The sequence below is a fragment of the Falco cherrug genome, chromosome 10 (genome assembly GCF_023634085.1).
Source record: "Falco cherrug isolate bFalChe1 chromosome 10, bFalChe1.pri, whole genome shotgun sequence".
Taxonomy (NCBI): Eukaryota; Metazoa; Chordata; class Aves; order Falconiformes; family Falconidae; genus Falco; species Falco cherrug.
The window spans coordinates 22,499,705-22,525,175 of NC_073706.1; the positions used below are offsets into that span (position 1 = coordinate 22,499,705).

General features: G+C 40.8%; 1 protein-coding gene across 4 annotated transcripts in view; it reads left to right on the forward strand.

Moving 5' to 3' along the window:
- NELL1 (neural EGFL like 1) overlaps nucleotides 1-25,471 on the forward strand; it is a 292,042-nt gene that overhangs the window by 252,167 nt on the left and 14,404 nt on the right. For 2 of the 4 annotated variants that reach the window (XM_055722936.1, XM_055722934.1), the window contains one exon: nucleotides 18,306-18,446. The exons of 1 other annotated variant lie outside the window; for it this stretch is intronic. In XM_055722936.1, the coding sequence (XP_055578911.1) occupies nucleotides 18,306-18,446 (141 nt within the window). The remainder of the gene's footprint in view (nucleotides 1-18,305; nucleotides 18,447-25,471) is intronic. One more of the 4 variants, XM_055722933.1, reaches the window with a different exon arrangement.

Below are 25,471 nucleotides of genomic sequence, written 5' to 3' on the forward strand. Positions count from 1 at the left end.
CAGGCCAATTCTTTGTACACTCTTTGTTGTCTTCATTGATGTTTGGCTCAGGATGCTTATGTCCCTTAACTCTAATTTAATCAGAGGGTACTTGAGTGGTATTGTTGAGCGCTGTCATTGTTTCCTTGTACAGCATTCTCTGATGGATGTGCCAAATACCCTTCCACAGGGAATATCTATGTTTCAGAAGGTTGCTTCAGTGTTCGTTTTCATCTTGCTTAATAACATGTCAGTAACAGTACCATGATGATACGGGTTACTTGCAGTGACATAGCATAATACGAAATTACAGTTTGGGTAATTTATTTCAAAAATATTATGCGTCGCTACTAAGTAACGACTAAAGTGCTTTATGCACACGCACACACAACACACTTGTACATCAAAGCATTTCTTATTAGTGGTGCAGTGAAATAGTTTGACACTTCAGTTTCAGTCCAACACAGGAGATGCTTTGATCTAAGTGCTCAGCTGCTACTTTGTAACAAACAGGACACACTTTGCAGAGAAAGAAAATGGAAGTTTCATGCAGAATTAAGTTTTTCATCCTTGCTTTTTTTTTAATGACATGAAACATTTGGAAGGTGGTGCTCCATCTATGGAATAGTGTCTCCTTCCTGAAAGTGCAGCCCATGAAGCTCAGGTACAGCCCTGTATATCCACATCAGGCTAGGAACTGCATTAGGGGATGCAGTACCTTTCCAGTTATGCTCTGGTGAAAGCACAGCAGGTTCGAGATGGGAAGCTGAACTTTTTTTCACCACAGTATGGTCTATGGTATTGACAGAGCCAGGGATGGGCTGTTGAAAAATTCCTCCATGGAAAATTACGCTTCACAAAATAAATCAAATGTCTGTGGTCAAAGACACTTTCTCTTTGTCCTTGCCTGCGTAATTACATGCCATGAAATAGCTGCTGTAGATAGCTCGGGGCTGGCGATGATTGGTGAAGGGATTTCTTGGTATACTGTCTGCTATTTTAATGGCTTTTAATGGAGGAAGCTATTTTTTTAATACATTTGTGAGTTAAAAGTCACAGTTAACCTGAAAAATAAATACATAATAGTCACATCTTCCCAGGAAGCCCAATTCTTCTTACCTCACGTCTTTGGTATGATTCTAACAACTTTAAAAGAGGCACTTTTGATTAAAAGCAATATAAATTAAGGTAAAACGTGGACTTCTGGTGAGAAAGATTATAAAAAATAAAACCTACGATCAGAAGGCTGGAGCACCTCTCCTGTGAAGATAGGCTGGGGGAGATTGGGTTGTTCAGCCTGGAGAAGGCTCTGGGGAGACGTTTATAGCAGCCTTCTAATACCTAAAGGGGCCTAGAAGAAAGCTGGAGGGGGACTTTTTGCAAGAGCCTGTAGTGACAGGACAAGGGGTGATGGCTTTAAACCGAAAGAGAGTAGGTTTACATTAGATATAAGGAAGAAATTCTTCACTGTGAGGATGGTGAGAAACTGGACGAGGTTGCCCAGGGAAGCTGTGGATGCCCCATCTCCCTGGAAGTGTCCAAGGCCAGGCTGGACAGGGCTTGGAGCAGCCTGGTCTAGTGGAAGGTCCCTGCCCGTGGCAGGGGGGCTGGAATGTGATGATGTTTAAGGTCCCTTCCAACCCAAACCTTTCTAAGATTCTAGTCTCAGAAACAGAGAAATCTTCTATGAGTGCTTTGGCCAAAAACTTTGTTGCAGGGGTCTTTAAAAAAAAAAAGAATTCAAACAAGAGATGAATGATCACTGGTGTGTGCAAGAAGGCACAGAGCTGGTTCATGTTTTTGCCAGCAGAGAATGTGTGGGTGGTTTGGCTTTGGAAGGGTAGGAATACTTTTCTGGAATAAACAGAACAACCAAAAACCAGCCAGCCTAGGACAAAGCCTCAAAGCATGTCTGACAAAAAGGAAGCTGTTTTATCGGTTGGTGTATTGAATACTTCCTTCTGCTAAGTTTGGCAGCTTTAAAAAATTTTCTTTGTAGTGTCACCTGAACTTTTTATTCTATACCAGTGTGGAAGAAAAAAAAAAAAAAGATAAAGAAAACAGGAAGGTATAAAAATGGATAAAAGAGCAATAAAAAGCTGGCAAGGGCTTATTGTAAAATATATCTCCCTTAAAGCATTGTTAGAAGCACTGTTTTCATATCTTTCAAACTGTTTCCTGCATCCAGTGCCTCCCACTGGACCATTAGAGCGGCCAAACCAGCCCCAGTAGCTTACTTGCTTACATGCCAGCCAAACAACGCTGCCCTGAAGATGATCTTTTCTAATTCATCTTCAGCTTGCTGAGCAAATGACCTCACATTGGTCCTGTGGAGCCCTTCCTCATAGCTGATGTGGTCTGTTACAGTTATTATTGCTGCTGGTGCAAAAAGTGCATCAGCTGACAACAGGGTATCTCACGAGGGCACACCTAAATGGGAGGCCAGTGTCCAGAGAACAACAAGCAGAGGGAGGTGTGAAGGAAGCATGAAACAGGCCTTGAGAACACCTGCGGTGGCCAGGGAGGAGACAGCTGCCTGGAGAAAATCAATCAGGGAGAGACAGCCCGCTCTGTGGGAACCTGTAGCAGACACAAAAGGAGGAATTTCTGAGGCTAGGTCTGTATTAACGGGAGCACAGCCAGGAGGCTGAGAGCGGTGGTTATCTCCCTTTACCCAGAACTCATGAGGCCGTACCTGGAATATTGTGTCCTGTTTTGCCCCTTCCAGAACGAGGAAAACATCAATAACCTGCAGCCTGATCGGCAGAAAGCCATCAGGGTGATCAGCGCTTGCCCTGTGCAGGGAGGCTGAGAAATGGGGCTTCTTCATCCTGGAGAAGACACAAGTCAGTGGTTCCCCATCTCACCCCAGAAAGCAGGTAGCCCAACTTTTGTGGTGCGCTTCACATGGCTACCGGGGCAGTGTGAGAACTACCAACAGAAATTCCTTCAGCCACCAGCACTTACAGGAAGTTACTAAGAAGAAAGAGCCGGGCTTTTTACAGGGATGCAGGGAGGGGAGATGAAAGACAACAGACAAATTCGAACAGGAGAGGTTCTAGCTTTTTTCCCATGGGGAAGAAGCCCAGGGAGGCTGTGCAGTGTATGTTCTTGCAGGTTTTCAAGACCTGCCTAAATGCATCTCTGAGCAGACTGGTTTGCTGTCATGGTGGGTGGGCCCTGCTGGGTGCAGCAGTTTGGACCAGAGACCTTCTGACACCCCAGGCAGCCTGAATGAATTTGAGATTCTGATGCATAATTTAGACTTACAAACCCCCTCACCACAGTTCACTGACACCTTTTCATGGAGATGCATACATTGCCAAGTGAAATAGAATTTGTTCTGCCCTGTTTTGATGGGAGAGGTTCTGGTTGTCTACATTTCAGGTAGTCAGTTAAACATGTTATGTAGTCAGTGGAGAGAAACAGGTATTTCTAAGGCATGATGCATCCTCTAAGGAGGCATCTGGAGTAGATGTTATATGAATTGTAGCCTGAGAGCACCCAACTCTCCATTGATGATAAATGGGGACTAGATAACTGTCTGTAATACACAAATATCTAGACATTCTAGACATATAAAACTATTTGAGATGTATCTCAGTCTATAGTATTTTTGCCTGAAGGGGGTTTGGTGTCTTTTGTGGTAATCAAGATTGTTGTGGGAATATGGGATACAATTAGTCCTCTACAGCTTCCTTCAGTTGTATAAGATGAGCAACAGGTGATTGCCACCTATTGGAAACCCAGACCTTTAGAAGTTATTTCAAAAATCAGGAACAGATTTTCTTCTGCTGTAAATAAAGGACAGCAGGACAATGGCATTTTGCTTTGCCTTTTTTGTTTGTTTTTCAAAGGCAAAATGGGCCATGCATACCATTTGGTATCTGACTGCTAGCTGTAGCACTGCAATAAAATAGGTAATTCTTAGTTTCATGTTCACCTTTCTGTAGGAAGGAAATCTCATTAAAAGGTAGGTAACAGTGGACTATGTATGCAGGTGCTTCGTTGCAAAGTCAAAATCAAAGCAACTGAAAAAGAATTGTGATTTAGGCTCCTGTGAGGTCCTTCTGAAATTCTGGTGTGACACAGAGAACCCCGGTAGTGCTGCCCCAGACAGTGGGGCGATCCTGCCTTTGCGCTGAGTGCCTCCCCGGGCTGCTGCCTCCCCCACCTGTTGGGTGCTCTGCCCAACAAACATTTTATATTTGGCACAGGTAAGGCTGCTAGTCTGTGTGAACTAGCAGCTGGTGACTCAGCCCTTTTATTTCTAATTTTGTAGGGTAAAAGCTCAGATATGCCAATGAAATACATATGGCATTTTCTGAAGTAAAGAATTTCCCAGGAATACACTTAAACATGTTTGCTCAGCAATGCCAGTTCATTCCTAGCTATGCTTTAGAAAGACAGAGCTGGCTATAGTGGAAAAGGACTGTAAATATTCCCTCATTATTCCAGTTCCTTCTTGACTGCTACTAGTTTAGCCCTTTCACCTTTCCTGGTACCCTGTGTTTGTCAGTCCAGCAGGATGATTCTGCAGGAGCAGAATGTTAAAATATGGGTGTATGTTACTGGGTTAAACCAAATGAAGGCAATGTCTTAATGGCAGTCACTTTCTATCAGCAGTTGGTCATGTTGGATTGGATTATAATTTAGATGGATATTTGGATGCATTTCTGAAACAGCTGTATGCAGGCTGCAATGTGGTTTGAACTAAAATTATTTTGATGATTGAAAATCTGTGAGGCCAGAGACCAAATTTTCAGTACTGAAAACTGAAGTAGCTTTGCCAAGAAAATGTCCCTAGCAGCATAACAAATGACCTCTTCTTAAGAGAAAAAGTAGATATTTTGACTTTAGGTTAAAGAAAATAAGATTTTCATCTGAAAAAATGATGAATTTTGGGGTGGTATGTTACATAACCGAAGGGTAAGTAATGAAGGCATCTCATCTTTTTTATTGTATTAAATAAGTTAGAAGGTAGGCTGTAGGATTTCTAATTTGGCATAGATTAAGAATCAAATGAAATACATGTCCTGCAATTTGCCTTTGCTGTATTTTATGATCAGTATATCTGTGAAAACCTTGTTTTGGAAAGGCAGATGTTTTATATTCTGTTTTGGTGGTCACAAGTTCCTTGACACTGGCATGCTGCATGCTTTGCTAATATTTAGTGTTCATCTATTATCGAGCGCCCGTTGGCCCAGGTTGCTGTCAGGCAGTCAGCATCTTTTTTTACTGACTCTCAAGTGGTTTAAATCTTACAAACTGCAACATATTAGGTGCTTTCATGTGGCCCTAAGAATAATTTCCACTGCCTGTTACCATTTGTTGGCTTAGGTCATATTTCCTACTGTGGAAAAGCTTCCCCCACAACCCTTTTCTTGCTCATATCCTCTGATGTTCATGGCTACACCACTGCCATTGTCCTTGTTTATGACATGAGTCACAGTTGTACTGTCTGGAGCCGCTCACTTCAACCAGTCTTTGATCTGGATTTAATGTACATGATGGAGACCATAGTCTTCATAGAAACTTTATATGGTCCTTGTGTGAGAAGAAACATATCCAGTGCAATCTCCTGGTTTCAGCTGGGCTAGAGTTAATTATTCTTTTTCCTCGTAGCTGGTACAGTGCTGAGTTTGGGATTTAATATGAGAATAATGCTGATGACACACTGATGTTTTAATTGTTGCTAGGTAATGCTCACCCTAAGTCAAGGACTTTTCCGTTTCCCATGCTCTGCTGGTGAGAAGGCACGCAAGAGGGAGGGAGCAGAGCTGGGACAGCTGACCTGAACTAGCCAAAGGGCTGTTCCATACCATACATCATGCGCAGTTTATAAACTGGGGTGAGCTGGCCGGGCTACTGATCACTGCTCAGGGAGTAGCTGGGCATCGCTCAGCAGGTGGTGAACAACTGCATTGTGCACCACTTGCTTTTCTTGAGTTTTATTCTTCTCTCTCTTTTTATTATCTCCCTTTTCTTCTTCTTTGTCATCATCATGGTTATTATCATTATTATTAAATTTATTTCAAATATTTTACTGTTCTTATCTCAACCTGCGGGTTTCACCTTTTCCGATTCTCCTCCCCATTCCACCAGGGCCTGGGGTGGGAGAGTGGGCAAGCAGCTCTGTGGTACTTAGTTGCTGCCTAGGGTTAAACCATGCAATTAGGGGAAGAAATCTAAAGTGACAGTCTAAGTGCTCAGTTTGAAACGGGTTTTATTTTTCTTTCCTCAAAAGCTCAAAAGTAGTCTTCCACCTAAATGCATAAATACATGTAGGATGGCCCTTCCCCCCCCCCCCCCCCCCCCCCCCCCCCTTAGATGCTCACTTTTTTGGGTTCTTGATGTTCTGGTACCCTGTGTGCTGTTTCACTGATGATGAAGTTCAGAAACAGAAACTCAGCATAGACATATATGCATATATAAAAACCTTTTGTGAAATGACAATGTTCTTATGTTCATTCATTAATCTACATACTAGCTGAAGTATATACTGAAGAGCCACTAAAGGTTTCTGTAGTATCCAAACATTTTGCTTACAAATAAACAGAAATATGGAGAAAATTTTCAAGATCAAACACAGGGGCAATAGTAGCACCAGTGTTAAGCCTCAGGTAGCTGTTGTTTGTAATCCTCAATTTACTCATCTAGCCAGATTCAATCACTGAGTATTGGGAACTGCCCAATAACCCCAAGTGCTAATATTTAGTATTATCACGTAGCTGTTTGAGATTCTACAAAGTTCAAAATGATCCTTCTGGTTCAATAAAGTCTAGTTTTACGTGCCAGTTTTTGCAGATGTGTTTTTGCAGAACAGTTGTATAGGTTGGTGCATTTTGAGAGAGTAAATTACATTGTGGTATTCAAATAGTAAAATCAACTATTATAAGAAACTCCCTAACTTTGGGAATGCTGTGGAAAAGCAATTGCATTCAGTTTATATATAACAAAACTTAGTTAATTCAATTAAATGGGGGGCATAAACCCAATCTGGATAAATGTGGGTTTTGTAATGAGTGGAGGTATTTTCCTCCTGAATAATCAGAACTCTTTCAGATAATCAAATAAACAAAGTTTTGAAAATATTTTTACTTTTTTACAAGGTATCGTAATATTACAAAATGCTTAAGAACTATTTTGAATCACAGGATGAAACATGGTATGGAAGTGCATTATTATTATTATTATTATTAATTAGTTTTCTGGCTTTTCTTTCAGGATTTTCTTGTTATTTCAGTTGCATGTTTTTAATTGCTTAGTGAAATTATGTAGTCATATCTCAGAGTTGGTTTAATTGGAATTATTGATGTCTGAAGCAGCACCCAGGCTGGGAAAACTGAGGTCTGATCAAAGTCTGCAACTAATGGTTTAGTGAAGTTAAAAATTCACTCTGTAATTAAAAAATGAACGAGAGTGTGTGCTTTCAAAGTGCACATTTTATGCTAAGAAACAGTCACTTCTCATTTATTTGGAAATACTCATTGCAGTATTTAAAAAGAAGGGCAATGGTAATGACTGAAGTTTTTAATCCTGAATATTTGTTGAGTTCTTCACCTGTAATATTTTGCTGGATGCAGCAGTGTGCTTTCATACCTGCTGGTATACTTTATTCTCTTTATTTATATTTAAAACTGCATGTAAATTAGGAATTTTTTTTATGATGGGTTTAAAGATTTTTGAATCATTTGGTTTTTTTGTAATGGAAACCAAGAATTTTGAATCTTCCAGGGGGGCTTTTTTTTTGTAGCTTGATTGAAAGTACATATGTTTACAATTTTTAAATGTGCTATATAGAAGAAATAAATTTAACATTAAAGTGAATTCTGATTAGAGTTGATGAAAAAATCCAGAAGATACTAAGCAGTCAGATACTACCTTTTGAAAGTCTGTATCGCAGTTGAGTCACTGCTGAGGATGCACAGGACAGTTGTTGAGCATCTCTGGTCAGGTGGGATGAATCCTCACCTTTATTCTGAACGTGTCAGTGGGATGTTTGGACTGTTGCATTTGTTTAGAAAATTTAACCAGTTTTTGCAACATTTTGACTCTGATTGATTGTTTAATGCAGCGAAATACGGCGCTGTCCAAGTTAACTGCAAAAGTGATTTATTTTTTTTTCTAAAAACTTACTGGATTGTGCATGGGAAATCGCAACAGCAAACTGCTTTTTATGACACTGCATGTGGCATGATGGAGTTAGAAACCTGGGTAAATTTATCTGCGCTGGTGGGAGCGGGTAACAGATGGAAGGTGGTAGCACTGGAGAAAGTTCAAGCAGACCAAAATAGAGAATGGGTTTTACTTGCATTATGAACAAAAGGAGATAGGCTAAATGATGCAAGAGACTTGGTTTCTCTTCTTAAGGAACACTTCCAGTTTTTTGTTATTGAACAGCATTTGTGTAGGGTGTTTTTGTGTGCCCTTCTTATTATCAGAAATATATATGTTTATTCCAAGGTGGATGGGGACCTTCCATTGAATGAGAGCAGTTGCAATCCAGTGCACTCTGTGGAAGACCCAACACAGATTTCATACTCTTTATGAAACTATGCTCATACATTCTCCAAAAGTTCGCATTTTTATCACTTAGCACTGTATTGATCAGCACTTCCTGAAGCTTTTTCTTCCTTAATTAAGAATGCAGAGAGCTTTACATTATTCTCCTTACAATCTCAAGAGCTCTTTTTACACTGCTTGTTTGGGGATTTGCTTCCTTGGGAGGATTTATTACTGTATGAATGAAAATGCTTTTCTGAAGCTGTTAATCATTTCAAGGTTTTTTTTTTTAAAAAAGCTAATTAAGAATATTTCCCATTATTATTAAACTCTCAGGGGTGCTATAGGGCGTGCACTATTATAATCAAAACCTGCAATTTGGCTTTACTTCTCGTGACCTTTGGCACAGTGGTATACACAGGAATTTTAAGGAGAACAGCTGACACTCCCCCACCCCAGCCACAGTGAAGCAAATGTGCTTTTTATCATTTTCTCATCAGCTGCTGCCTCCTGTTAGCAGTGAAATTGTTTTGACAAGTATTATTTTGTCTGAACCATATTCAATTATGGAAGGGCTCTAACTAATCAAAAGAATTTCCTAACATTGTGGACTATTGGGCTGCAATACAATCTTTCCAGTGGAGTGGTGGAGGACTCATCATATGAGTCATTTTAAATTTGATTGAAGTAGATCACTGAAGAATGTATGGTAGGAAGCATTTATTCTCCATCACAGGATGTGCTAGACAAGATAATAAGCTATTTCTGTGACTCTTTGATGTTGAACTTCAGCATTTCAAGTGTTAGATAGAGTGGTGGTTTGGTTATGCATTGCACCTAAAGATTGTGCGTGGAGTAGTCTGCTAGCGTTGGAGAGTAATGCTAAGGCTCATCAATGAAACTTTTATATGTAGAGCCAGTGTCATCTGAATGATTCTTTGTGTGTTACGCACTGCGTTGCAAACAGTTGGTACGTTGGGTGGAGAGTGCTGTTTGTTGGTGTCCTGTTTTGTAAGGGGTAACGTTCATCTTTTGTAGCTCTGATGAAGCAGTTTGCAGCCTGCATCCAGTTTACTTCAGCAGTTTTCTTGGAAGGGAACATTCCTTCTGAGACTGAATCTGAGAATGACCGAATGGTTGGGGTTGGAAGGGACCCCTGGAGGTCATCTGGTCCAACCCCTCTGTTCAGGCAAGGCCATCTAGAGCCAATTGCCCAGAACCATGGCCAGAAGGCTTGGAATATCTCCAAGGATGGAGGCTGCACAACTTCTCTGGGCCACCTGTGCCAGCACTTAGTCACTCTTACAGTAAAAAAAAGTGTTTCCTGATGTTCAAACAGAACCTTCTGTGTTTCCATTTGTGCCCAATGACTCTGGCCCTGTCACTGGGAACCACTGAAGAGAGCCTGGCTCCATCCTTGTTGTAACCTCCCTTTGGGTGTTTATAGGCACTGGGGAGATCCCCTCTGAGCCCTCTCTTCTCTAGGCTAAGCGGTCCTAGCTCTCTCAGCCTTTCCTCACGTGACATGCTCCAGTCCCTTAATCATCCTTGTGCCCATTATTGGACTCTCTTCTCTATGCCCACGTCTCTCTTGTACTGGGGAGGCCAACACTGGACCCAGTACTCCAGCTGTGGCCTCGCCAGTGCTGAGAAGAGGGGAAGGAACGCCTCCCCCCACCTGCTTGGCAATACCTTGCCTAATGCAGCTGAAGACACAGTTTGCCTTCTTTGCAGCAGGGTCCCTTTGCTGCATCATGTTCGACTTGGTGTCCGCCAGGACCCCCCACTCCTTTTCTGGCTGGTTGGTCCCTGTCAACACTTTTGTGTTAACATATTAACTCCATTAGATAATTCTTCTTAAATTTTGTGATCTTGGCAAAGCATGTGCAACTCTTTAATTGCAGTGTGCCAAAATCAGTTGTCAAAAATACCTTTTATTCTCATCGAGATACTAATATTTTATCAGATATTTAATGTATTTTGCCACGCAGATTTTTTGAAATAGAATTCTGAAATCTGTATTTTGTTTTTAGTATGGTTTTAATTTTGTGCATAAAACTGTACTGTTAGGGATAGAATTGAACTTTTTTTTAAAAAAAATTCTAGATAATCTTAGCTGTATAGAAGTATACTTCTGTGTGCTGAGGGCTTCATTGCTTACAGTCTGTTGACACAATGGACCTGTCCTGTTGATCTTGTTCTCTTATTTTATTCTAATATGCGTATCTGATATTCTGAATAGTTGCTCATGTATAATATATGCAGGTACAACTCCACTATCACAATTTAATTGAATTAGTAATCAGGGATGAAGATACTGAGCATTCTTCAAAAATAAAGCCCATATTCATGAGTCTCAAGGAGAGTGAAGGTTGGCCTTGCCTCTTGACTTGATTATTTGAGAACATCTTCACAGAGAAAAGAGAAATGGTGACCTAAAGGACAGGACAGTGGGCTAGAATTACGAAATTGAGGAGCTTCTCGCCCATTGGCTTTGGGCACCTTTGGGCAATTTGCTGTATCTCTCTGCCTTAATTATCTCACCTGTAAATTGCACATGATAGCTTTCTATGCTGCTGTAGAAAATTATATAAACAAGTTAAATAAGTACCACTTTACTAGTGGTCTACAGTTGGATTTCTGTATGGAAATGCTACTGCACTGATTTATATGGGTAACTTTAGCATGGAGAGTGTACGCTATTTCTACCTAAATAGTTAGAAAAATAACAAACTCGGGGTCCTCACAAAGTGCTCTGGTACATTTAGGAAGAGAATAATGTCAAGAGAGTCTGAGGGGAGCATTCCTGTGGGATATAACAAGGTGTTAGTAGGGAATGAGCTGAACTTTCACCCTAAAGTTGTGAGTTATCAGTCCAGCAATGGCTGGAGTTGGCAAACAGGCTTTTCTGAACTATGTGCTCCCTGTACCTCCGTCCAAGCCATCAACATCAAACGTGATGGCAGTATTCTTCCAAGATATGAGAAGAGCTGAAATACAGTAAGTGTTGGGCTAATAGCCCTGCTGTTTTCAGGGTGATGTAAATTGAGAGACATGTTGACCGTAGGCCTCATTTGACAGAAAGTCTCTGGCTTAGGTTGAAACTTAACCTACTAATTGCAAAGTCAGTCTGTTTGTTTCTGGCTTGTGGAGCGATGATTATAATCCTGTTTGCAACAGAAACTGGAATGCTATACTAAGTATGAAATAGTTCTTCACCCTACCTAGTATCTTCTTGCCATGATTTCTACTGAGCAGTCTAGTATTCCCTACATCACCCAGCAATCTTTAAATATGAGAATACAAAAATTTCTTGTTTTAGCTCCAGTGTTGTTAAGTGACATTGATTTGAACCATGCAGGACCTTTAGGTTGCGTACTCCAAGCATGCCACATATTTAGCATAGAAATAGACGGATATGAGGGTGTGAGACAGACATGCACTAAACTGATAAAGACATCATCTCAGAGTGTGTATTAAAAATGAATTTCAGTAAATTAAATGTTATATATTAAAAGAATCATATAAATTGCTGGTACAACTAGTCTGTGTTGTTCGGATACCAATTTAATTCCATTTATTCTTGTTAAACTCGTCTTTCCAAATTTGCACATGAGTTTCAGATGATTAAAAAAACTTGATAATACCAATCCAGAATTACATAATAAAGCATATTACAGCTTTTCTTTAGTTATAGTGAGTGGTGGGCACACCTTTCATCCCTGAAAGCCATTTAGTACCATTATACTGTTTGCATGGGTTTGATTACTCATGAATATGAGTTGTGTTCACTAGTTCAACAAATTTAAATTCTTATGGTTTACTACTGCGTCCTCAAAATCGGAAAATGGACCAAAGCTCGGACCATTTATTCAGGCAAAACTATTCCTGCCCAAGCAGGAGCTGCAAAGGCCAATATAAATATAATGCAATTACTATCAGTCTGTGAAAACACACGTGACTGCTGAGGAGAGGGGAATATGTTATTTGGTGCTAATTGTTTCCTCAAAATCTCCTAATGAGTTAAAATGAAAGTAATTTAAAGAGAGGCTAAACATAAAGGAAAAATTTCCTGAGCAACTATTCCAGAGCCAGGTATTGGCTTCAGGCAGATAGAGGGGGGAATCTGTTCCACCTGAGACACTTAAAAGCTATGAGACAAGAAATTGATGATTAAAAATGTCAATAGATAGGGCTCAGACAGATGTCATTCCTGTCCTTTCTGATTTTTAGTATCTCTGTAGTCTTAAGAATGAACTGGCCCCTTGAGGATGAGCAACAGCCGTGAGTTGTTATTCAAATATAACTAAATTATAGAGTTATCTGTGTTCTTCTAAGTTACCATTTGTTTAACAGCTAAATTGCTGTAGCGTTGCTGTAGCGTTGGTATTCCAGGCACACTGGGTTGTAAACCTGTGACAAGGTTGGAGTATTGTAGCTTCTTCTACTTTGCACTGGGAAAATCTAACAGACTTTAACGGTGGCTGTTGTTGGGGTATTTCTGCTTTATATTGCATATATTTAAAGATAAATGCAGGCCCTTCTTGATAACTGTAATGAACTGTCAGATCTGTTGTAAAGATTTAATGGTATAGCCAATAGAAAAGTTAATAAGAAAGGACAAAATTGAGCCTTTATATAAAGTTATGTAAAACAGTACATTATTATTTGCATACATCAACTGAATTTGGCATAAAGGTAGGCAGATGGGAGATTTTTTTTTAGAGACAGAGAGAGAATTTTTCATCTCTGCTCATCCAAAGTAGTTGTCTCTGCTTTCAGGGTTTATTTGAAGTAGTCGAATGACTCCTTTGCAGCGGGGAAGCTGTTTGCATAGTGATGTCAGTGACATCCCTTTCTTGCTGTCTCTGTCTCGTGGAAGTTAGGCTCATGCGAGAGCAGGAGATGAGAAGAGGCTGGATTTTATGTATAACTTATGCCTTGCCTGGCTGGGTGAATTTTTCTGGTGTTTTTATGTTGAAGAAAAACTCTCTAACGTGGAAAACAAAGCTGTAATGCTCTGGAACTAACGGAGTTAACTGGCAGGGTACGATTTTAATTCAGGAAGCTTGAGACCTGTGTGATCCCTTCTTGTTAGTACATGGTTCTCCTGCTTATAGGTCTCCTGATCAACAGAGAGCTAAAGATAAGGATCTTGCACCTTTTTGCATGAAAAAGGGCACAGTAAGGATTTGATGAACAGACACTTTTACAATAAAACTCTTCTGTCTCATTGAAGCTGTAGATTGCTAGCTATTACGTGACACTGAGCAGTTTTCCTTTCAGTATTATCACATAGTGACTTAAATGTGATGAGGCATTAGAAAAGATTGAATTATTTTAATTTTACTTTTTCACTGGGTTCTGAAGCCATTGTGTTTTATTTTGAGGTAAATTATCCTATTTATCTTGTCTGCATAAATACCTTTATGAATAATGCAAGAAGCTGGAATGCTAAAAGTAAAAATTACAGACCTGTCCTTAAAGGACAGGATTAACATCCTACGAGAGCTTATTCAAAACAAACTGGTGCCTTTGTTCTACAATACAAAAATGTGCCATTTTTGAGCTTTTGCAAAGCCATTATAGTGGAGTGTTGCCAAATCCATTAACAGTTCTGTACCGATGACAGTTAAATAACTGAGTGGGGTAAAAGCAGGCAATGGAATGGTCTGTGCAGGGTCTCTTTAGAAGGCTTGAATGAAAAAAACTGCAAAAATACTTCCATGGGGGTAAAAGCAGCAATGTCTTATGGTGAAATACAGCTAGAAACAAGAAGTATTACGCTTAATGCAAAGGTAGTGCAGGTATTTAGCTGAAGACTACAGAGGCAAGTTAAGGTTTTGGAATATTTGCAGTTCCCAAGGAAATGCTAAATTGGCTGTTTCTTGCAAGCATTCTGTTTTGGACTATCTGTCTATTAATGCAGACCTACAGAAAGCACCCACAAATTTGAAGGCTGGTGAATGTGTTTTCACTGACTTCTGTGAGCATGGCTTAGCCATGTGGGATGACAAGGTGAAGATGTGCATGTGAAGACCCAGGCTTCTCCATCCATGGCAGGATGCTGCGAGAAGGCAGAGACTGGAGCTGAGAGCTGCGTGCTCGTTCTGCTGCCAGGAGCACTGAGGGTAGGCAAGACCTAAAGCATGGAGACACAGCCAAAAAATGTCCCCTTGTTGTTTGCTCTGGCCTGTGTCATTACAGGATTACTGAACTGGTTTTCTTGTGCTCCTTTGAGAAATGGTTGTAAATTTTGTACTGTTTTCACTGGCAGATCAGAGTTACAGATTTTCCATTCAGCTTAACATAACTTTATGAAGAAAGTATATATATGTGCGTATTCTGGTTAGTATCTGCATACACAAAACACATATATACAGACACACAAAAGTGCATATATGTCTCAAATTGCATAGCAAACCCCAGAACCAGACTTGGATAGAAAGGTATTAATCTTGAGGCAAGTATGCAGGCATAGTGCTAGTGTCTAAAGATGGAAAGGCAAAGATGAGGAAAGGTGAATTGATTCTAATTCCCTGAGCTAGCCATTACGTATATCAGCATCTTCCTATGCAGAAAAGATCCTCAAAAAAGTGTTTTCAAAAGCCATAGTACATCCAGATGGAAACGATCTGTGAAGTGAACTAAGTAATGTCACGGCATGTGACACACCTTTTTATAAAGCTGTTATTTGCAGTTCCCTCTTGGTCTTAGGAACATCTTGAATGATTCTGAATTTCTAAAACAAATCCATAATATTTTCCTATACCTGCGGAGATTTGTTTATACATATGCTACAAATAATGCACAGGATCACAGGAGAAGCTAACAGACCTGATCATAATATTATCTCCCCTTTTAGTCTTTGTGTACATCAAGCATGGGAACAGGAAACTGCGATGTATTAGACAAATGGAGAGAAGCCGCTAATGGTTTTCCCTGTTTATACCGCTGGTCATGTATATTGTATTATGCGGTGCTGCTAATGACGTGTTGCCAAAGGAATACTGGCTTGCTGCAGAAGCAGTGGGAGAGTTGCTTCCCCATTCTCCTCCCAGCTCCACCAGCCCAACCCGTCTCCAGCACGCACACACACGCATGTGCATGCAGGAGAAGGCTGGACTGGAGAGCAAGGAGAGTGAGGAGTTGAACCTGGAGAGGAGAAGTGCAGGGCACTTCCCGTCAGCTGGAAACGGCTTTGGGAGAGGAGAGGTGCTGGTATGGAGCAGAGCTTGAAGTTGTTTTTTTTTTAGTAGTTGCTTCTGCATGTGTTTTTTGTGGTGGATTTTCCCCAAGAAACTCGCACAGGATCTCCTTTTCCTTTGCCCTCCGCCCATGGCATGGGTAAGGCAGTGCTAGAGCATGTCCACTGGTCTAAGGAGATCAAGGCAGTTAAGGAAGAACCTCTACCACTGAAAGCAAGTCCCATTTTCCCAGCTCTGCTAGTTTAAGAAATTGGTTTGTGTCTCCCTGAACATCAGTGGACAAAAGCTATAGACAGGTATGGTACTGCCAACAATAAAGTCGCCTGGTTTTGAAATAGTTCTGTGTATTGTCTTACTTTTCTGACATAACCTGGAGAGACTCGTACACTGATGCTGCTCTTCTTCCATTGAGTAAACTGCTGCTTAGTTTTGGTATCCTGGCAGACAGACTTTCTGAGACATGATCTGCCAGTCATTTAGTATCCTCTACCATGAGCCTAAATCAAATACACTTTTGAAAGGGCTCAAGTTTAGAAAAAAAAAAAAAAAAGAACTTTAGGAAATCTCTATTGATTCTGTAAATTAAAAATGTAAAATGGAATGGATCAAGGTCCGATACAGGACTGACCCAAGGAATCAGTCTTTAAGCAGGAACATTCTCCAGTTCAACACTGAGGAAGAAAAGAAAGCAAGAGGAAGGATTAATTTGCAGTTGACCTGTAATAGCAAAGTCATTCACTTTCGAAATAGGATTAAACTTGTTCCATCAGCCATGACATGTGAAAAGATCATGGGTATAAATTCTATTTGCTGTAATGAATTGAAAGTGTCTGAGTTTGCAAGCAGCACTCATCGTTGATGGACAGCTAGATTTGTGCAGTGTTTTAACACTAAAATTAGCTTCAACAGAATAAAAAGTACAGAAAAGGTGGCAGCAGTGACAGATTTTAAAGCATGAAATACTGACTTTATTGTTAGAGGGAAGCTGAATAAAGCTAGAAATAAATAGTGGTTATAACCCTATTATGTAGACAACTTGCTGCATTCTTGAGTGAGGGTGAACGTAAAACTGGAAAAAGGCATTTGTTTAGGTTTCTCAGCCGTATTTCAACAAGAACAAATACTGTTACCTAAATGAGGAAAAATAGAACTTTTCTGTGATGTTGCTCGTAAGATGTGAGAAAATGGAACTGTACTGAAGGATACTTCATTCAAATTTATTTTGACGTACATCAGTATGACTCCACTGCAGTCCATGAAATCATATTGGTGTATGTATTTTTGTAAATGGAGATAAAAGCTACACTCTGTGGTTACTTAATAACCTTAACTCGGTCTTGTGTCAGGATCATGAGACACTGGTACTTTGATGCTTGCAGATCTAAGTGCAGTTTCAGAACATGTTTTCCCCAAATTTTTGTGGTAGGTGTACACAATTTTATGTATATTTTAAATGTGCCGGTTGCAGAGAAAAAAATATCAACGGGTGAAAATGGCTAATATTTGTGAATAATATGAGATTCATTTCCATTGACAAGGTAGCCAGCTGAAAACTGTCCAGGGTTAAAAAAAATAATAATAATAAATTAAAAATAGCTTGAGCTAAATAAAGGGATGAAAATATAATAGCTTCTTAAATTACCGCAAGGTTAACATATAATTAATTTGCTAATTTTAATTGCAACCCTAAAAAAATGTGCTGAAAAATGCTCAAAGGGGAGAAGCAGCCAGGTGCTAGCTGTGATTAGCCAAGTTACTAGCAATTATGAGGTCTCTGTTAACCACGTTACAGAAATTTTAAGAAGTCCTTTATAAAATCAGGACATTTATTGAAACTCAGCGGGGTATGCATCTTGCTGTACCTTTCCATTGCTACAGACTTGCTGTCACTTGCCTCACTCTTTTCCAGCTAAATGTTTTATTGCAGCTGAAACATGGACTGCTTTTTCTGTTTGTCACACGCTGTTATACATGTACTAGGTATTTATTTTGGTCATATAAACAGAAGAGATTAAATATTGGTTGCAAAGTTCTCTGAGCACCTTAGGTGCCAGATAGCTGACAGTATCACGGCTGAACACTGGAAACAGCAATCCTGAAGAAAATGCTTTTCCTTCCGAAGGTGTCCTGGGACATGCAGTTTGTATAGCAGAAATGTAGCTGCTTTTCAGTGGAGAACCTGCTCTGCAATGCTTCATATGCACCGACAAATGTAACTTCCGAGTTAAAAAAAAAAGGGGGGAGGGCCCAAAAAAATCTGCATGTTTGCTTTGCATTTTAAGCTAATCATGGTGTATACAAATGTTTTGTATGTATCAAATTCCATGATGTATTATTGTATTATTGTTCTTTTTTATTGTTATGTGAGTCATGTTTTAAGTGTCTGTTGTTGGGAACCGTAATAACCTTGATCTATCTATTAAAGGAAGACTTTTTTTAAAAAAAATATTAAAAAAAATAAAATAAAAAAAAAAGAAAACAAACCAAAAAACCACACACAACAAAATGAAAAAAACCAACAACATTAAAAAAAGCAAACAACAAACCAAACCTAAAGCATTGGTGTCAAAGGAAATTAATTTCCTGGCTGGCTTGTGTTTTTCTCTGAGGCAGATATTGATGAGTGTGCAGAGGGGATCATTGAGTGTCACAACCATTCACGCTGTGTTAACCTCCCAGGGTGGTACCACTGTGAGTGCAGAAGCGGTTTCCATGACAATGGAAGCTATTCTCTTTCCGGGGAGTCCTGTGTTGGTAAGCAATGATCAGCATAGCACTTTTTTTTTCCTCCTTCTGCATGGTGTTACAAAGTGACTATTGAGACAATGTCCTGAGCAGTTGTTGTGTTTAATACTAAAATGAGAATGCAAGCGAGCGTGGCTGTGTTTGTCAGCATCCCCGGCCACGCAGTGTGGGTGCTGGTTCAAGGCGAGTCACATTTTTGAACGGTTATTACAGGAGGGAGGCGGTTGGAAATCCAACTTACTGGGCTTTGCCATTTATCATAATAAATTGCTGTAAAACTTGAAGTGAAAGTAGGCTTTCTGGGGAGCGTAATAGGTCATAAAAGGGGAAGAGTTGGTTTTCCATTTTCAAATTTCAGCAGAGCAATAAGAGAACACATGTGGGGTATGTCTCCGCTGCTTTGCTTTGTTTGTTTTCCATTGTTTGGCATCTTCATCCTTTTATTTTGAGTTATGTGAATAGCATTACGCTCTTTATGCACCGTATATGCAGAATAAGACCCTAAGAGCATGAACAGAGAGGAATTTCTAAAGGAATGCAGAGGAGTTAGTTGTTTCTATGGGAGGATAGAGGATGAGGCTCCTTGAGGATTTGGTGCTCATTCTTGCAGCCTGGGTGCCTTTCACTGGCTCTAAGAGTTTGTGTGCCACTGCTGCAAGTAGGCAATAATAAAATCATAGTGAAGATCCTAATTGTGGCTTAACTCTGCCTTAAAATTTCTCCATCTTTTTACTTATTTTCAGAAGCCTTATACGTAATTTCTATATGATATTTTTTCAGATGACTTTAAAACTATTTAGAAAGGTTCCCATTTTAACTTCTATAGAGACCGACAACTTTGCATAGTTCTGTGTTCTTCAGAATTTCAGTTACTCCATCTAGATCTACTCAGCTCTATGAATTTTCTATGAAAGGTTTTCTGCTTCTTCTATGATTTTTTTTTTTTAACACTGTGAGTTTTCATTTAGTATATCCATAAGTGCAAAGGGCTCTTTCTAAGATTTAAAGTAAAAATGTATATATTTTATTGCAGGTTTTTATTACAAATTTACTTGTAACAAACATTTCCACCTTATATGAATTTTGGCTATTAGAAGTCCTTGGGATAAGATAGCATTGTGTTTCGAAAACACAGAGGAACAATAATTATTTTCAAAAGCAATATTTTGTAGATTGTCCAGCTATATTAGTGCTGTGGTGTAACCCCAGCCGGCAGCTCAGCCCCACACAGCTGCTCGCTCGCTCTTCCCTGGTGGGATGGGGGAGAGAACCAGAAGAGTAAAAATGAGAAAACTCATGGGCTGAGAGAAAGGCAGTTTAACGGGTAAAGCAAAAGCCACACACAGGGAAGCGAAGCAAAGCGAGGAAGCCCTTTGCCATTTCACAGGGGCAGGCAGGTGCCCAGCCACCCCCAGGACAGCAGGGCTCCGTCACGCATAGCGGTGACTTGGGAGGACAAACGCCGTCACTCCCAACGTCCCCCCCGTCCTTCTTCTCCCCCAGCTTTCCATGCCGAGCGTGACGCCGCATGGGATGGGATGTCCCTTTGGTCCGTGGGGCTCGGCTGTCCCGGCTGTGTCCCCTGCCAGCCCCTGGTGCCCCCCAGCCTGCTGGCTGGCAGGTGAGGAGCAGGAAAGGCCTTGAATTGACAGACCAGAGGCTGTGGGGCCCCTCAGTGGGACCTGGGCAGACTGGAGAGCTGGGTGGAGAGGGACCTGGTGAGGCTCAGCAGGGGCAAGTGTGAGGTCCCACACCTGGGGAGGGAGAACCCCCTGTACCAGCACAGGCCGGGGCTGACCTGCTGGAGGGCAGCTCTGCAGAGGAGGCCCTGGGACTGCTGGTGGGCAGCAGGTTGCCCCCGAGCCAGCAGCGTGCCCGTGTGGCCAAGGTGGCCACTGGGCTCCTGGGGTGCATGAGGAGGAGCGTGGCCAGCAGGTGCAGGGAGGTGATTCCCCCAGCTCTGCTCTGCCCTGGTGAGGCCGCACCTGGAGCGCTGTGCCCAGTGCTGGGCTCCCCAGTTCCAGGGACAGGGAACTGCTGGGGAGGGGCCAGCGGAAGCTACGAAGGTGATGAGGGGCTGGAGCATCTCCCTCGTGAGGAAAGGCTGGGAGAGCTGGGGCTGGGAAGAGAAGACTGAGGTGGGGAATCTTACAGTGTCTACAAATATCTTAAGGGCGAGTGCCAGCAGGACGGGGCCAGGCTCTTTTCAGTGGTGTCCAGCGACAGGACAAGGGGCAACAGGCATGAACTGCACCACAATAAGTTCCATCTGAACATCAGGAAAAACACCTTTGTCTTGAGGGTGGCAGAGCGCTGGGATAGGCTGCCAGAGAGGCTGTGCAGTCTCCTTCTCTGGAGACATGCAAAACCCACCTGGGTGTGATCCTGTGTAGCCTGCTCTAGCAGGGGGTCAGACCAGATGGTCTCCAGAGGCCCCTTCCACCCCTGACCATGCTGTGACTGTGTAAGCAGTGCTCAGCAGTAACTAAAACATCCCTCAATTTTCAACGCTATTTCCAGCACAAATCCAAAGCATAGCTCTATACTAGCTACTCTGAAGAAAATTAACTCTACTCCAGCCAAAACCAGCACACTTAGCATTTTACACATTGTCCTAAGCTGACAGCTCAATAAAATCACAGCAGTGAACTTCATTGTGGTAACTGTGTAAAAGAAATGGCAGGTTTTAAAGCATTTTGGGACTTAATAGGTAAAACACCACATGACAGTCTCATATTTCTAAACAAATTATCAAATGTTAAGAATTCTTTTCTGGTTTACATTTAGATCTCTTTTTTTTTTTTTTACATGTAAATTCTGTAAAAGTAGTGATGGGTAGAGCAATGTTGAAAATACTTGCTTTAGGAGAAGTCGAAGCACCATGACATACCCTTCAAAAAGCCCTGAGGCAACTGGGGATAAGGGTCATTCCTAGCATTCCTGACACCTGCCTGTACTGCTTGTGTGGGGAACCCCATCCCTTGCCAGGCTGACCTTACAGAGCTGGTTTGGGACAAAGAAGTTCTAAGGCTCAGGCTGGTCTCAGGGAAAAAGAGGTGCATAGACAAGGCTGTGGTTTTGAATGGCTCATAGGTAGGCTCAGCTTCTGAAAAAGTCATTATTGCTTGCATTGCATCACGGCTAAAGGGAAGAGCACTTGGCTACCCTGCAGCAAAAAAAGAGCCTAAAATGTTCTGGATTCTGTGGGGATTGGAGGGATGAGTTTTCCTGAAAACAAACTGCCCTTGCTTTGACCTGCACAGCGTGCTGAAAGTTTGTAAGGTGAGGTGCTCATCTTGCCATATGCAAGTTGTAAACAGAATGTGAAATTAGCAGGGTTATTTTAACGAAATAGCTCTTCTGAACCATCTGCTGCAGGGTACCAGTGAGGAAGAGAATAAACCAGTTTATTTTATTTCATTATACTGGTTAACCAATTAAAAATTAATTGAAAGACTCTGCTAACCCACAATGACAAAGGAATTTCGAAGTGTGATATTGAAGTGCAACTAAGAATTGGTTAAAATGACATAGATAACACTACGCATTCTGCCTAGACCTTGGTTTCTTGAACACTGGCTTCCACCACGTTACAGAGCTCGTTTGCATGGTGGAGTCTTTAGAGTCAAGGCCAGTGTCATTCAGTCTGCTCCAGATGGAAGAGGTTTCATCTGCATAGCAACAGCGTTTTGTCCTGGTGTATTTTCCAGACTGTATACTGAAATCCTAGCATGTACCTGAGGTGGATTTGGACCATTGCCCTTCAGTGTGTTTTGGAACGTTTCTCCTTCCTCTTGAAGGGCAAAACCCAGAGAACAATAAATAGGCTAAGAGCATAACTACAAACAAATAATAAAAAAAGATCAAACCCTCCTTCACAAAAAAATAGTAGTAATAACATATGAAAATCATAAGGCAGTGGGAGGGAGTACTCTGCTCTGACAGATTGCCCAGAGCCCAGGCAGCCAGTTGCTTTTGCTGGATGCATTTATGTATCTCTGGGTTAACCCCCTTTCCCATTTTTATGTAGGTGGTCTTGTAGCTGAGTCATTGCTTGCGGTGTCTCTGCAGTGCTTGCAGAACATTTTAAAAAAATAACATCTATTTGGGAAGTGTTGTGATACTTTAGTGCTTCTAAAAGCTATATCCTCATTGACTAGCAGAAAACAGTGGAGTTTGGCCCCTGGCAAGGGACAGAGGTGTAACGGATGTGGCAGGGAAGGTCACAGTGTTGCTCCAGAGCTTGGGCAGTAAGGATGTATGACTTCGCCAGGCCACTTCAAGCTTGGGAAGATTCTTTTATTACTCAAAATACCAACCGAAGGCAGCTTTGAAAAGGGAATATATTTCCATGGCTATGTGTTTATAAAAGATGGCAGCTTCATAAGGTGATAGTGAGCAGGCTCAAATTAAGAGAATGTAATTTAATTTTCAGCGGTAGCATTTTTATGAGGCGCTGGCCTTTCACAATATGTTATTAAGAATACTGCTTGCAGACAAAAGGCAATTGCTGCACTAAGTTGTTAGCAAAGTTTGCTTGGCAATTAAAACATAGGCTATAGCTGCTGGGTTGTGTATTTTTTTTTTCTTTTTTTAATATGAACATTGCTACGCTTTAAGGTTAACAAACAAAAGTACTTTATAGAGAACTATGAGCTGTCATATGATGTTCATCCCAGTATTAACTACTATCTACTGGTACCATATTGAAGTAACTGACATACGTTGTTTTTTCCCTGCGCTAAGTACCTGTTGCCAAATACTGCTATCTCATAAGGTAATCATTGAATAAACCCTCACCATTGAATTTTCAGTGATAACCTTTAAGATTATCAGAACCAAAAGCTGGCAAAGAAATGCTGTGTTCTGGGGAGTTCATAATGTCCCACAAAGCTCACTCCCATCTACAGCAGCAAAATAAAAGCAAATTAAATTGGTTTTTACACTCCATCTCTCTTTAAGCAAGATGCTTCCAGTCTGTAAAGAGCTGTTCAGACCCTGGCGTGCAAAATTCCTGATCCCATCTTTTTCATGATGTTTTCTGGTTTTGAGTTTCTGTGTTGTGACGTGCAAGCACAGAAGGAAAAACAACCAAGGCAGCAGTCCCTGTCAGTCGTTGGTTATTTTTTTCTTTTCTTTAAGAATCAGTGCAACTTTTGTAGGGAAGCTTAACATGGATCCTCCTCCCACCAAAAACCCACAGGATTCACCATGTATTTCACCCTGAAAGGTTGCGTAGCTAGACCTCATGGCAGGGCTAGAGTAGCTGCTGGGGGGAAATGAAAGCTGGAAAAAGGCAGGACTCAGCAGCTTGTGGAAAAAAACCCCTCCACATATGTTAGTCTCCCACAAAAGTTGGGTGAAGCAGAGCTGGAGAGTGAGATCTGAATGGGATTAAAACCGGTTCCTGAAGCTTTCATAGATTCCATAGTGTGCTGCAGTGTTGTCCTGTTACCTAGATTAGAAAGAAAAAGGAGGTTTGTTCTTTGTTTATTTTGCCCCCTTCCTGTGTCAAACAAAACGCTAGAGCCATCCTGTGAAAATCTTCCTATATGCCTGAGAATTGTTTTTCTATCTCTAGTTAGAGAAGTGGTGCATAGACAGAAAGGTTTGCGTGTGGTACAGTGTCCCAGACCAACACTAGAACCTGCTGGTTTACGACTTTCTTCTGTTCTGCTCATAGAATTTTTTAGACTCTGATATTATGAGCATTGTGTCTGTGGATTTTATCCTGCAAAATAAAAATAATGTTGCTTACTTTCCTTTTAGTAAATTCTGATTCTTGTATTCTAAGAGAAAGTTGCATTCCATGTCTTCAAGGTAACTGTATGTAGTCATTTCTGTATTTTCCAGAAAGCATTAGTAAATCCTATATTCAGTCTCTAATTTACTGTGCGATGTTCTTTAATAGACCATTATGTCTCTATAGAATAAAAGTACTTTCATAAAATATTTTCTAACTAAAAATGAATCTGTTTAGTGATTTAGTTTTTTCAAAGATGAGTCCAAATAACTTTGATTTAGAAAGAAGGCAAATACATTAAGTGACAAGTTGCCTGTGAAATATGATATGTCAAAACAGTGTTTAGTTAACTTGTACATACATTGGTTTGGTGGCTCAGCGTACATTTTTCACGTTAACATTTTACTGTAATGGTTTAATGTACCGTAACAGTTAAAATTAGCACATTAGCAGGGTTCTTTCTTCTGCAACAGCTTATCATGATATTACAGAGCACCACACTGCATGACTTGCTTGCACACATTTATTAAGGTGCTATAGAAAAGTCGTACCATTAAAACCTGAATAGCCTTGAAAACTAAGAAATGAAGTAGCTAGGGATTGGTTTAAAATTTCAGTTAAACCAAGTTAATGAGCTGGTGTTGATATGTACAGTCATGCTTGTCTTCTACCCCATTCAAATACAGTGGCCATGGGACCTCTCATAATATCTGAAGCAAAATACTTCTCATTACAGCCAAAAAGGATGGAAAAGGAAATTGCATCTCAGGGGATTATCTTATTCCATTTTGATTCTGATTTCTTGTGTGCCCAAGTTACCAAGCTGTCTTTATGTACTTTGAGAGCGCATTGGGAAATGTGCACATCTTGGGTGGTTTGTTTTCCTTCTTTTCCCATCCACGAAATATGACTAGTTGCGTTGCGACTAAAATACATATGATCATGTACTTGTTGCCATACATTTGTTTAAGGAAGCACAGAGTGGGAGTGCTTGAAGAGTGAACATCTTCATGGGTTTTATGTAGTCCTGTGCAACGTTTGAGGTGCCATGTCTTGGCAGCAATCACTTTGCTGTCAGCTATATGTTGATAGAAAATAGCGAAAGGGTAGCATTACAAGCACACTTTGGTTATGGTCATTTACACTATATCCTCACTTTTCCTTGGAAAGGAACTGTGTGGAGGGGGTACGTAAAGCTCTGCCACTTTTACTTGGGTTAATTAGTAGGTTTTGCCACAGATTATCTCAATATAATGAATAAAATTGCAAAATCCTATTCCAGGTGCACGAT